Source organism: Boleophthalmus pectinirostris, unplaced genomic scaffold, assembly GCF_026225935.1.
Source record: "Boleophthalmus pectinirostris isolate CB_2022bp ecotype Guang Dong unplaced genomic scaffold, ASM2622593v1 HiC_scaffold_3, whole genome shotgun sequence".
Lineage (NCBI taxonomy): Eukaryota > Metazoa > Chordata > Actinopteri > Gobiiformes > Gobiidae > Boleophthalmus > Boleophthalmus pectinirostris.
The window spans coordinates 17,031,954-17,046,162 of record NW_026571299.1 but is presented as its reverse complement, the minus strand read 5'-3'; the positions used below and the strand labels follow the sequence as shown (position 1 = coordinate 17,046,162).

Sequence of the window (14,209 nt, the reverse complement as noted above, 5' to 3'; positions counted from 1 at the left end):
TAAAGCTATTTAGCATTATGTCATGTGAATGTGACTGTTTTAATATCAGTACTTGCTCAAATCATTATCTAGTTTCAATTCTAGTTTTAGTATCGATTAGTATCTGATTTTTGTTAAGCAGTAAGGGAGATATTGACTTTGCAATGCTGACTGACAAATATACACGAGGGAAATCACAGCAGCTGTATACCGAATACTGTCATTTAGATAATTAACTTTTCGGTCTCCTAGGAACAGGCAGGGGAACTTTTAATTGTGTTTGCGTATGGAAGAAAAGATAATACATTTTGTCAAGAGTTTAATTTAAAAGTGAAATTAGAACAGCCGTTTATTTTGTTGTTGGTTGATTTCATCCTACTCAAGGTTGCCAATTATTCATAGCACAAATGTTTTACCTTCTTTTTGTATTTGGTGACAATAAGTGTTTGTGGATCACATGTGGATTTAAGCAACAGGCTTAATAAGTAGAAACTGAATATCTTCTTACTTTTAACTATTTGCATTTAAGTTAATGTTAATGTTAATGGCATAATATGTAATAGTGGCAACTCCGAATCAAGGCTAAGATTAAAAGAGCAATGCAATCATATCTATGCCTTTCACTGTCAAAAGAATTAGAAGTACATCAGTTAAAATTATGTGATTAAAATGGTTCATCTTAATATGGGTTGTTTTTTTTGTTAAAGTTAAAATGGATTTACCCAATAGACCCAGATTATTTGAGATTATTTCAAGTGTTTTTCAATAAGATTCAATATGTACTGCTTGATATAAACTTGAAAAATGCTAATGTATGTATTATTTCTGTTTTGAAATCGGTAAGAAATGTCTGTGAATTCTAAAATCTAAACTAAACTCAAATGAACATAAGCATTTTGATTTCAAGTCATTTCAATCTATGCTATATGATGAGATATGTTATGTTGGAATTGTAAAACAGTGAATTCTTTTATAATTTTTGGTGGAAAGATATTATTTATTTTTTTATTTAGAATGCCCTACAGTAAGGCATTAAACCTAGAGTATCTCTCTAAATGGAGACCAGGAGGTGACACTACCACTTTATCTATGACTAAGCCCAAAATTACTCATATCAAGATAAATATTTTGATTTATTTTGATGTCATTTTCATCTGTACTAGATTCATTCAATGCTTATTTTTATTTATTTGCTTTCTTTGAGCGCCTAAACTTACATCTGTGCTCCATTTCTTCAGTGTTGCTGGAACTGTGGAAGGAAAGCCAGCGAGACGTGCAGCGGGTGCAACGCGGCGAGGTACTGTGGCTCCTTCTGCCAGCACAAGGACTGGGAGAGACACCACCTCATCTGCAGCCCGGGCCTCCAAGCTCAGCCCAAAACCCTCTCCGCCATCTCCACCACCACCAGCAGCAGCAGGGCGGCGTCGGTCTGCACCTCCGCCCCCCTCAGCATCTCCGCGGTCAAAACTCTCGACAGCGCCCCCGCCGCATCGCCAGTGGCAGAGAAGTCATCTGTCACTTCCAGATCTTCCACCCCCTCCACCCCAGCGTCCAACACCGAGACGAACGGACACTAAAAATGACAGATGAGCGCCCGTTTTTTAATTTTTTTTCAAACGTGGAAGCTATGAATCAGCAAGGACATGGAAGAATTTGCGGGTGAAGTTGGGATACCAGATAAGTTTCCGCAAACTCCTTGGCAGATTTTAAAAGAGACGCTTTTGAGGACTGTTTGAGTGATATGTCAACTGGGACTACTCCGGGATTTTGGCATCGATTTCATCCATTGGACGAGCAGATCTCAGTAGCAGATGGAAACGTGCTTGTTATCGTCCCCCAAAAAATAACTTTGAAAAATACCAGGAGGGTGGAAAATTCGGATCTATCTTTTTGACTGTGAAAGGATGGCATATTGAAAAAGACATTTCGAAAGACCAATATTTTTAATTGTGCATAATTTTAAGCTAAAGAGGTGACAATGGTTCATTTAAAGGTGCAATATGTAGCTTTTCTGATGGAGGGTCTGCTACTTCCTTGTCTCTATGGTGAATGTTCCACAGTATGGTATTAAACATATCTATATTGCATTTTTCCCAGGCCCGTCAACAGAAATTTGGGGGCCTGGGGCAAAAAAATCCTCAAAATCTAATATAATTCTTAGCCCCTGATATGTTTTATTACAGATTTTTTTTTTTATTGCAAAAAAAAATCTTGAAAAACATACATTCTTACTATGAGTGGGCTCACCTCTCCACAGATTTGCCTTGTAATTTGGCTGTAGATGAAAATGAAGTTAATGTCATATTTTAGAACATTAAAATAACAAGAACATGGCAGACCTCCCAACCAGAAAAGACCCATAGTGCGTCTTTAAAAAGTGTAATTATACCAGACATAAGCATCTGTCCTTGTATGTATATTTGCTTGCCATTACTTCCATTATTGTGTGTCCGTGGATATTGTTAAGTATATGATTACTTATGTCGAAGCAATATTACGACTAGAAAAAATTTCAGGTTCATGACGATATTTTGACAATTTTCTTTTTTTTTTTTTCCTGCATCACCAAAGTTTGAATTGTAATTTCCAAAATGTATAGTTGTGTTCTGTCACCAAAAACATAGTAATCGAATAGACACATTTACAAAGATGCAGTTTTACAAGGGTTTATAACAGGGTTTCTCCCAATACAAAATCTCAGGAGCAAGATAATGTATTTGTACAGCTCATTTTTATCCTCATTGGATCTATGTTGAAATGTTTAGTGATTTTTCTGCTGTTCCACTGTTCTCGTTTTTCCATTGTTGTATTGTATATTGACTTTGTACAAATTCTATGAGAGAATGCCTTTATTTTGTGAGCCACAGTCCCCCTTTCTTGTTCATTCAATACACTCTTTTGTTATGAGGCGTAACTTCATATTAAAAGATGTCTTGACAATAAATATAAAACAAAAATACAACTTGGTGCTTGGGTTTTTACTGTGGGCAAAAAGACAATGCATTATGAATCATGTTTGGGGCAGAGTCAAAGCAGGACATACTGTAGCTTTTAGTCTGGCATTTAAATAATTAACTTGTGAAGGTGCTTGGAAACTTCAAAATAATATTACTAGAAGTACAAAGTAGTGGCCTAAGAAATAATATTTTTACTCCTACTTGGGTATTTGGGAAAAGTACTTCTCATGTAAGAGTTACTTAAAGAGTAGATGTCAGGAGTAACATCTGATTTATAATTTGAAGTTCATGTATTTGGGAGGACAAAACACTCAATAATGCACAACATCTGGTATTTTCAGAGGGTAGACACAACAATGAGACAAACTAAATCATCTCTGAAGGAGTGGCGCAAGAAACACAAATGTTCAAATTATTTCATATTGTTAACATATTTAAGCTTTTTGTCATTTGTCCTCACAGTGGGAGTAATCTTACTTCAATAAAATAATATTACTCAAATAGGAGTAAAAGTATTCTCTTAGAAAAGTAGTCTGAAAAGTACAATTTCATAAAAAAAAAGTTGATAAAGTAAATGTAACTGAGTAGTATCCTTCTACTAACATAACAAAATTGTGCTAGTGTCAGTGTTTTTAAGTACTTTTTACTTTAGTGTTTTTTAAGAAATCATTTCTGATACTTAGTGTTTATAGACAGTCCATTTTTAAAGACATTTATATCTTTGATGCATTCACATACAAACAATGAATATTATTACCTCACCCGACTTTTGTGGATATCCCAGGGTTCTGTATCAATGAGTATGACTGAATGAAAAATAAAGGCATAATTTTAATATGCACAAAAGCAAAAGACAATTTAATTCTGTAAACTGGACAAATGTTTTGGAGTGAAAATTTCTCATCAGTGTGGCTTCTTCAGTTCTGACTGGAAGTTCTCTTTATGCAATAATGTGTTTTACATTAAGATCAGAGAACATATGACTAACTGTTAAGGTTGGGGAAGTCTTTCTTAAAATACAGCGTCTAATTACTATGTTGCCACTAGATGGCGCCATAACACAATGATCCATGCCAGTCAGTCAATGACATGAGCCTGGTTTTAGAGAGTTTAGGGAATTTACACAATTAATAATTTGGCTTCATTATGCAAAACATCTCACATTTATTTCAACTAACGTTAGAATGTTGTAATATTTAATACACACAAATTCTAACATGTTAAAATGTAGCTGAATTCTCTTCTCTGTTTATTTTGTTTCTAAAAATTATATAGCAATATATATAGTAATTATATAGCGAACATAATAATAATAATAATAATAATAATCACAATAATAATAATCATCATCATCATCACCATCATCATCATCATTATCATCACCATCATCATCATCATTATCATCATATTTATTGGCTGTAGACCTTCATTTAAAAAAAGATCCATGCCATTTATTTGCAATTTGCAACAACTAAATCTTAATTCTGTGAAAAATGTATTCAAACCATCTGTTTTACCCAAATAGCACAAAAAATGACCTAAAACAAAACAGTAAATACATATAGTTTCACTAATGCGAGAAGAAGATGAGTGGGATCAAGAGTGACTCATGATGTTTTCCTGAAATAACATGTCATATTTGTGAAGCCTTGTGTGTTTTGTTTTAGAGCTCATATTTAATTGCTTGGATTTCATGATTCATCTGCGCTGGTCTCTCCCCCACACTGCCACTGCACTACCCTACGTGATTTTCTAACCACATAAGAAAATGTTAATTATGTCAAGTCACTCTCTCTGACCCGCTAATGAGTTAAACAAACCTGTTTGTCCAAGCATCTGTGCAAGATTTCAGAACAGTTGACAGTTTTTCTTTGTTTATTTTCTTTGATTATTTTATGTGCCAAGGACATGACAGTATACACACAACAACTGCTAGTAAAAGAATGCTATAGAAAGACTACTTTATAGCAAGAAAATCTCCAAGGAAACGAGCAGGAATGTTACACAGTGCAGGTTTAAATAAAAAAATAGTACACAAGCCAGCAACTAAGAGAATATTTGACAGTAGAATTCATAACATGTTATTGTCGTCTTGAATACAGCACACATTGAAACATACATTTAAAGCCACATGGAGGAACATTCGTAGTAGGAACATCTCTGTGGAGACAAGCAGGAATGTTAAACAGTGCATGTTTAAATAAAAATATTATGCAAGGTAACAAGTAAGAGCATTTTTCACTATAGCAGATTTGAGTTCATAACATTTTTATTGTAGTCTTTAATACATGATTATAGGCTAAAATAATCCAGCTATAGGAACATACATTTAATGCCAGAAAATCTCCATGGAGACAAGATTAAATAAAAAGATTATCCAAACCAACAACTAAGAGAATATTTCACTGTAGCATGTTTATTGTAGTCCTGAATACAGTATACAGAATAGTGCAAGCAAAAGAATGTAAACAGGGACATAGTGTTGCTGGACCTTGAAACAATCCGATCCACTTTATGTATATAGCACATTTTAAAAACATGACAGTTTCCAAAGTGTTGCACAGACATATGAATACAATAAAAGACAGTAAATCATAAATAAAAACAATAAATAAAAAGTGTTAAAATGCATAAAGCTAAAAATGATTTAAAAATGACTAAACAAATAAATAAAACACATAGAGGAGCACACAACTCACGTAGTGTTAAAAGCGAGAGAGTAAAAGTGGGTCTTAAAATGAGACTTAACAGGCAACACTGTGGGGGCTGTTTGGACATGAGGGGGCAGAATGTTTCAGAGTTTGGGGCCAACCACAGAGAAGGCCCTGTCCCTCTTAGTTTTAAGTCTCGTCTTAGGCACCACGAGCTGGAGCTCGCCCTCAGACCTCAGAGCGTGTGCGGGGGTGTAAATCTGGATGAGGTCCAAGATGTACTGTGGGATCAGTCAGTTCAAAGCTTTAAAAACAAACAATAAAATCTTAAAATCAACTCTAAATCAAACAGGAAGCCAGTGCAAAGACACAAGGTTTTATGTGATAGGTAGAAGCTTTTTAGCCAGGCTGGCAGCACCTATTGTCTCCACTCAATTTCATTTCTCTCCAGCGACTAGGTCAGGAATACACTAGACGATTTGCAAGAACCCCGGGAGTTGTAGACCACACACTGGTCAATCAGCAAAGAGCTGTGAAGTCATGATGTCAAACTCAAGTGCCTGTCTGGGTCCCTTTTGTGGTACAGCACAACAGTAAACAAAGCAGTCGAGATGGATGTAAATGAAGCCATACATTCTGTGTTGGCAACAATTCCCAAGATTTTAAGCCAGAACAAAGAGAATGTTTGGTGATTTTTATCAAGGGTAAAGAGGTTATTGTCCTTCTTCTTGGCGCATTACATACATCACAAGCAAATAGCAGCGAGTGGTTAAATAAAAAAAATTACCTGCCTACAGTCGAGTGAACAAATTCTAATGCTGCAAAGTTAGACGGTTTCCACGAAGTGAAACCGGTTGATGAATAGAAGGTTTTAGGTTCAGTGTGGGAATGGTAGCATTGATGTAGCACTGTTATTGCTGTTATAGTGAGTTGAAACCTGTCCAACCACATAATATCTTTGTGTCTCTGACCAAAGCACTTCCCAATCATATTCTAGTCCAGGCTAAATGTATGCATTGTATTAAAAGAATATGATAGGATGGACATCTGAGATAAAACCTGTGTCCCAATGCCTAGTGAAATAAAAACACCATGATCATGTAGAGTGGGTTAATACAAACATTTTAAGACCAAAATGACAAGTCTCACTGCAGCAGTTGCAAAGAAAGAGCTGACAATTTTCCAATGTAAAGCCAATTGGAGCCAGAGTCGATGGAGCCGGAAGTGCCCCCATGAACACATCCTATATGGAGCGGGTTAATATACAAGCCAACGTCACTGTAGCAGACTTGAATTCATAACAAGTCTGTTGTAATAGGAAACGGTTTTTATTATAAAGCCAACCTTGCAGAGAAATGCAATAACTCCAGGTATTGTGCTGTGATAATAAAGGGAGACACCACTGAATACAATAGAATGAACTGATTTAGGGCAGTAATATCAAATATATGCCAACTGATGTATAAATGCATATTGATGTTCTTTTCTTGGTCCTTCACAGTCTCAGTGCTCCCTACACACTGATCTGATGCAGCTCGCCATCTACAAGCAGCAGAGGGAATTACCTCAGGGGAAACAATTAAACTGCAATAGAAATGAACGTGATTTGAAGGGGAAAAGGCTTAGAAAGAACGATGATTAATGGGCAGAGACAGTATTTATAAATGGACATAGCTAACCAGCTAGCCTCTGTGTCTGAATAGGAAGTGAGCATGGGGGTGCTTCTCTCTCCATCAACTCTGTTTCCAATTGACTTTACATTGAAAAATTTTCTCCCCTCTCTCTGTAACTGTTGCAGTGAGCTTCTTCATTTTGGTCTTAATATGTTCGTATTACCCGTTGTGCATCATCCTCTACATAGTGTTTTTATTTAGCTATTTTGTACGTAAATAAATTCCAATTTCTATTATGGATCTGCATTGTGAGCTTCATTTGACTGGAGCCGAACGCCATGGGTGATGTCATACTCACTTAGTTCACTTCTTTATACAGTGTATATGTTTATGCACATAAAAACTGCACAGGGTTTTCTATCTGTGACATCACAAACCAGGGAAATTTCAAACACATAAAAACATTACTCCAGGAACAATATTGTAACATTAAAATCAAATCAAATATTTTGCATAATATGTGTCCTTTGAATATTATTCATTTTTAATAACTCTAATTCAGGGGTTTCCAACCTTTTTCCTCTGGTGAGCAACCTTTATAAAATGAAAATGCCAGAGAGCTACTCATTTCAGCGGTCGCAAGAAACTGAGAAAGTACAAAGAAGGGATATGTCAAGCTTTAGACGGGGTACAGTTAGATGCCCTTTAAACATAAGCCATTACTCATTCATTAGAGCACAAGTTAGGCATCAAAATGACACATTTACAGTGGCAATTATTAATTAGATTTTAGTTATTAAGCGCAATACATATAATTCAGAAATCCCTTGGCGAGCTACTTGGAAGGGGGTGGAGAGCTACTGGTAGCTCCCGAGCTCCAGGTTGGAGACCCTGCTTTAATTGCTATCCATGTTGATCACATTGCATACTGACTACTTGGTTGTCATAGCAATTCAATTCAAATAAAAAAATAATAATTTCCATATAAACATATCTCAATCTCTTAAATTAAATAATAATAAAAGAAAAGAAAAAGTCCGAAGTTCTTCTTTAGGGAGACACAGATTCTTAGCTTCCTGACCGTTTGGTGATTAGAGATGGGAGAGAGTTCAGCATCCTAACAGCCTGGTGGATGAAGCTGTTAGTGAGTCTGGTGGTGCAGGAACGGAGGTTCCTGTAGCTCCTCCTGGAGGGCAGGAGGCTGAACAGAGTGTATGCAGGGTGACTTGCATCACTCAAAGTTGTGATGGATTTGTGGGTGAGGCGGGTGATGTATATGTGGGTGAGGCTGGCGGTGTATTTGCCTTGCAGGGAGAGGCTCAATGATCTTCCTGGCTGTGTTCACTTTGCGCTGCAGGACTCTCTTGTCATGGTCAGTGCAGCTTCCGCCCCACACAGTGATGCAGCTGAAAAGATGCTCTCAGTGGTTCCTCTGTAGAATGTGGTCATGGTGGTGGTGAGGCACTTGCCCGCTTAAGTTTCCACATGAAGGAGAGGGGCTGCGGGTCTTTCTTCACCAGTGATGCAGCGTTGTTGGTCCAGGAGAGGTCCTCACTGATGTGTACCCCCAGAAATTTAACATTGCTCACTCTCTCTACAACACTACCATCGATAGTCAGAGGCGAATGTTGGGTGTGGCTTCTCTGGAAGTTGACAACAGTCTCTTTAGTCTTACTGACTTTCAGCTGGAGGTTATTGTCTCTTCACCACGTGGTCAGAAGGTCGACCTCTTTCTGGCGTGTGCTTCAGCGCAATTCAACTAAGTCTATTTGTTTTTATATACCTTACAGACTCCACCATCTCTCCACAGCAAGTAATTGTGTTCAGGCAGCTTGGAGCTACATTTTATGCTAGACAAATGAAAAAAATGTGTTACATTTTAAGTATTTATTGATGTATTAAATCAATATTAGAGTCATTATTGTAGGCATCCTTAACATTTGTCACTACACAGAGGATGAATCAGTCCTTCTATGTTATTTGCCTGGTATGTTGTCACCTCCCACACACAGTTCAAGGCAATGGAGAGACAGATACAAGATAACAGCAGCTGGTCTGTCGCTACTCCAATGGCACCAATGATAGAAATGACATGATGAGTTTAGATTATACTGTCAAAACATAAAAGACAAGATAAAAGGTTAAGAAAGAAAACAAAAACAAAACTGAAGTAATGTTAAAGTAATGTAAATGATGTTTTTCAGACTTTGAAAAGGTCTAAAGGTGTACACATGTTGTCTCTTTACTTTTTGAATTATAATGTATTTTCTTTTTTCTACTTTGCTCCTTTGTTGTGCAGCAATTACAACTTGCTACTTTTGACTGTCATATTTGTTTAGCAATATTATAACTGTAATTGCTTTGATTGGTGACATAGGCTATTCTTAAAATTATTAGCAATTCTCAGCATATTCAAAGAACATTTAGCCTATCTGTAGACTTTATTGTCTCTATGTTGTCTGTATAAGTTACTGGGTACTGTGCAAGTCCAAACTGTGCAATCCACTGCTTTTTCTTCTCCCTCTAAACCAGGGGTCTCCAACCTTTTTCCTCCTGTGAACTACTTTTACTAAATGAAAATGCCAAAGAGCCAAAGAGGTAATGCCTATAAAACAAACTATTATCTATTTATTAGTGCACAAAGCTAGAATTCAAAATGATACATGTACAATAGTAATAGACATTTAATTAATCAAATTTTACTTATTCAGCACAATACTTGTAATTCAGAAATCCTTTGGCGAGCTACTTGGAAGGGGGTGGAGAGCTACAGGCAGCTCCCGAAATAGAGGTTGGAGACACCTACTCTAAACCAACAAATGCATCTCCTGCTCTGATTGACCAGAACTCAGACACAGACTGTTTACTAGAACTAAATTCAAGTTTTGTATGAAAGTGTTATTTAAAATGCTTCCAAAATTGCTTTAAAAAGTAAGTACCACTTTGAATATTTTTCATGCATACTTTTCACTTTTACTTCAGTGAAATTTTGGCAAAAGTACATTAACTTCTAATCAAATACATCATCAGCCAAGTAACCACACTTTTACTTTTCAGTACTTTTTTCACTATTACTAGTTTTGTACAAATACTGTGGTTTACTATGAACTTACTGTAATATAAGGAGGTGATAGTTTATTACTACTATTAAGTACCATAAAAAATCTTCCTTAAATATACTTTTCATTTGAAATCTCATGGTGCGACAGTCTAAACACAACACATTTCTTAAAGGTTCTATATCAATCAAACCTGACTTGTGACCTTTAAGCCATGTTAGAATGCTGTTATCTCCTCAAAAACAAACCCAGAGTTGTGTTTTATTTCATTCACATATGTTTGAGTAATCCTGCATTTTGTCAATCTGTTAGTCTGTTTACATCTCCAAAGATGAAAATGGGCAATTCCAGGGCTGAAATTATCAAAATCATTTGAGTGAAGGTGCATGGAGTTTAAAAATAATGAGCTTCCTGTATTACCACATGACATGACAAGGTGGAAAAGAATATTTTCAGTCGGAGAGAAGAACATAGTTTGCAGGGTTTGTGTGTTAAACGTGTGAACGAAACAAAACACAACTCCAGGTCTGTTTTTGACAAGGAAACCACATTAAAACACACATAAAAATAGTGTAAAATGAGCCTTTTAAAACAAAAATACAATCAAACTTTAACTGACTGCACCTTCCAACCTCATATTGCTCACAATTAAAAACTTTATGCCAGACCTATCATTTGGAATCGTTTCTTAATGGCTCTTAATGGTGTTTTCTTTGTCCACTGGCTGCTTTTGTATTCACCTGTTCACCACATGCACTTTAATATTCCAGCCCCAGCACCCGAAGGTGTCAGGACTTTAGATGTGGATGTCCTCTGTGCTTGTTCCCTCTGCAGTGAAGCGCAGTGAGAAAAAGAGTGGGACAATGAACAGATGTTGAAGTGAACTTTGAACTCAATCTCAACCTGTTCAAATGGTGAGTCATAGTTGTGGCCTATATAACACTGTTGTCATAGAAAAAAAGTAATATCAGAAGGAGCAGCACACATTCTGAAACCATTTATTTTGTCAACATAAATCTTTACTCAGTTTTAGATTTACTCACAGTGGGAAAAGTAACCAAAACATTCACTCAAGTACTTGAAAATAAAGAGTTACTTCCAACTAAATTAACTAAATATAGCTCAAGGAGGAGTAGAAGTGTAGCCTGATTCATGAGCCGGTTTCAGTTCGTGGAAACCGTCTGACCTCGAAGCATTAGGATTTGTTCACTCAATGGTAGGCGGGTACTTTTTTTAATTTAACCAATTGTTGCTGTTTGCTCGTGATGTATGTAATGCACCAAATCCCGTAGGAAGAAGGGCAATAATGTCACTCCCCTTGATAAAATTCACTTAACATTCTCTTTGTTCCGGATTTAAATCCTTGATCTCGGGAATCGCTGCCAATACAGAATGTATGGCTTCGTCTACATCCATCTCGACTGCTTTGTTTACTGTTGTGCTGTACCACAAAAGGGACCCAGACAGGTGCTTGAGTTTGACGTTATGGCTTCACAGCTCTTCGCTGATTGGCCGGTGCGTGGTCTACAACTTCCGTGGTTCTTGCAAATCGTCTAGTGTATTCCGATTCGTGACCTAGTCGCTGGAGAGAAATGAAATTGAGCAGAGGCACTAGATGGCGCCAGCCTGGCTAATAGAAGTATACAGTGTTCAAAAACTACACTGAGAAGGGAAAGAAGCTCCTTGGATCAATAGTAAACATAAAACATATTACACACACTTAAAGAGTGGATATTTTACATCTTTGGGGTATGTCATTCCCCCTTCAGAGTGCTATCACAACACAATCTACTGCATATCGCTTCAGGTTTGTGAAGTTGTTGTATTTCTAATCATGCTTTTGTATATTTATGATCGATTGTCACATGGGAGCATGGACTATGTACCTTGTGGGATGAGAACTGGAAATAATCTTAAAGCTAAGCATAAGGCTGAGAGAGAGAGAGGGGTAAATTACTCAAACATGAATGGATGACATCTAAAATCTCTTTAGGCATGTTTTTAATGAAGGAACATGCTAGAAAGCTAAGAAAATGTATAACTTTTGCAATACCTTTTAAAAAAGAGTTTTACCATTATTTTAAGAATTGCTGGAGTGAAAATGAATATAGGGGATTTGTATATGTCAAATCCAGCCACTTTACCTGTGATTCAGACTCCATTCTGAATAAATATGAGCCTTCTCTGGTCCTACAGCAGCACATACCCTGAAAATGCAGCAGGAGATAATTGGTGAACCCCCCACATCTTATCTCTATGTCTGGACCTGGGTCACACAAACACGCAATGAAACTGCAGAGTAATGCAATGTTCAAAACACAATGGGAGAATATAGTAATTTAATATATATTTATTTATTTTTATATAAATCAAACATCTAAACCCAGTGAGAGCCACATAAGACTTCTCAGGACACTATTATGCCAAGTTATTTTCTGACATCCTATGATTTTTTTCACACTCTGAATATTGTATTACCACCTGGTCACTTGCTGCCGGCACAATACTGAAACTAAATCAAATCTCTTTTTAAAAACCATGCATGTTTTATTTTCAGTGTTCTGCACAGACTCATTTCCCCCTCCATTGAAAGACTCGATTAACCCAGTGTGCTCAAAGCGACTCATATCCTTCCTCCGACAATAAAAGAAAGTCCATCACCTTCAAATCACACTTTAAACTGCGACTGAACCGATATTTCATAATTAAAATAATAAAATGTAATGCGCATGTCTTGGTGCAGTGACTAAACAACATTTTAAAGTTTCAAGTGTCCTCTGTCTGAACCCATGCATAATTTAATATAAGCAGCTGATTGGTTGTTGAGGGACTTGACTTGTTTCTGAATTTTACAAAATCACAAAGAAAAGCTAATTTTTGTTTGATTACGTCTAATTATGCCACTTTCATCCATCAAAAAAGTAATTAGTAACTTTCTTTTCTATTCTTTTTATGACAGTCATGTTCAAACTGATGGTAAGCCATGAAAATTACGGTACTTCAAATTGCGGTACATGTGTCACTAAATCACTTTTGGAGTAAGTGCAGTATTTGTGAGACAGCTACGGTACAAAGACTTTTAAAATAACTCATCTGTGCCAACACCTGCCCAGGTGAGAATCAGAGAGTCAGATTACTCACATCAGATGTAACTGCTCATATGACATTGTTAGTCCAGAAATCAGATTATGATCAGATTTTTGATGTGCATCATAGATTGTATAAATAAATGGACATTGGTAAACAGCTAGTGATCGCGTCTCAAATGGAAAGTGTTCATGGAGGTGCGCCCGGCTCAAATTAACTTTACATTAATGCATAAATTGTCACCCCTCTCTGTAACTGCTGCAGTGAGCCTTGTTATTTTGGTCTTAAAATGTTTGCATTAACCCGCTCTTCATGATCCTGGTGTTTTTATTTTGATATTTTTTGCGTTTTTCTAATTTTTAATAAGAACCTGGCTCCAAAATCGCTCCGATATCTGCTAGCATCATGAGCTTCATTTGACTGGAGCCGAATGCTATAGGCACTCTCTTAATCCATTTATTTATAGTCTATTTTTCCATGGGGCCAGAAAATATTGTGGAGGTCCGGGCCAAAATGCTTAATTCAATTCTGCATAATATTAATTGTATTTCTTTATAAAAAGCAGTAAATAGCATTGTTTAGATGAGCTGGTAAGACTGGAACGAGTTTATGTTACGAATAAGAAATGAAAAAGTGAGGATCCCTTACAAAAAATGTCACTTAAAAAACACCTCTAAAATAAAAGCAATGCAGTCAACCAAAAGTCCGTATGTGGACCAGGAGCTGTACAATGCCCAGGTCTGGTCTATGATGTGCAGATATTGTTGTCGTTATAAACCCATGTGTACTTTAAAATAAACATTTCATTTTTCTTCAGTTTGCCTCGAATGACTTGTTTCTGAATTTAAAAAAATCACAAATAA

At 36.5% G+C, this 14,209-nt stretch overlaps 1 protein-coding gene across 1 annotated transcript in view; it reads left to right on the top strand.

The window, feature by feature from the left end:
• cbfa2t2 (CBFA2/RUNX1 partner transcriptional co-repressor 2) overlaps nucleotides 1-2,914 on the top strand; it is a 40,499-nt gene extending 37,585 nt beyond the window's left edge. The window contains 1 exon segment of the mRNA XM_020939754.2: nucleotides 1,218-2,914. Within this exon segment, the coding sequence (XP_020795413.2) occupies nucleotides 1,218-1,556 (339 nt within the window). The 3' untranslated portion in view covers nucleotides 1,557-2,914.
• Nucleotides 2,915-14,209: the final 11,295 nt, after the last annotated feature.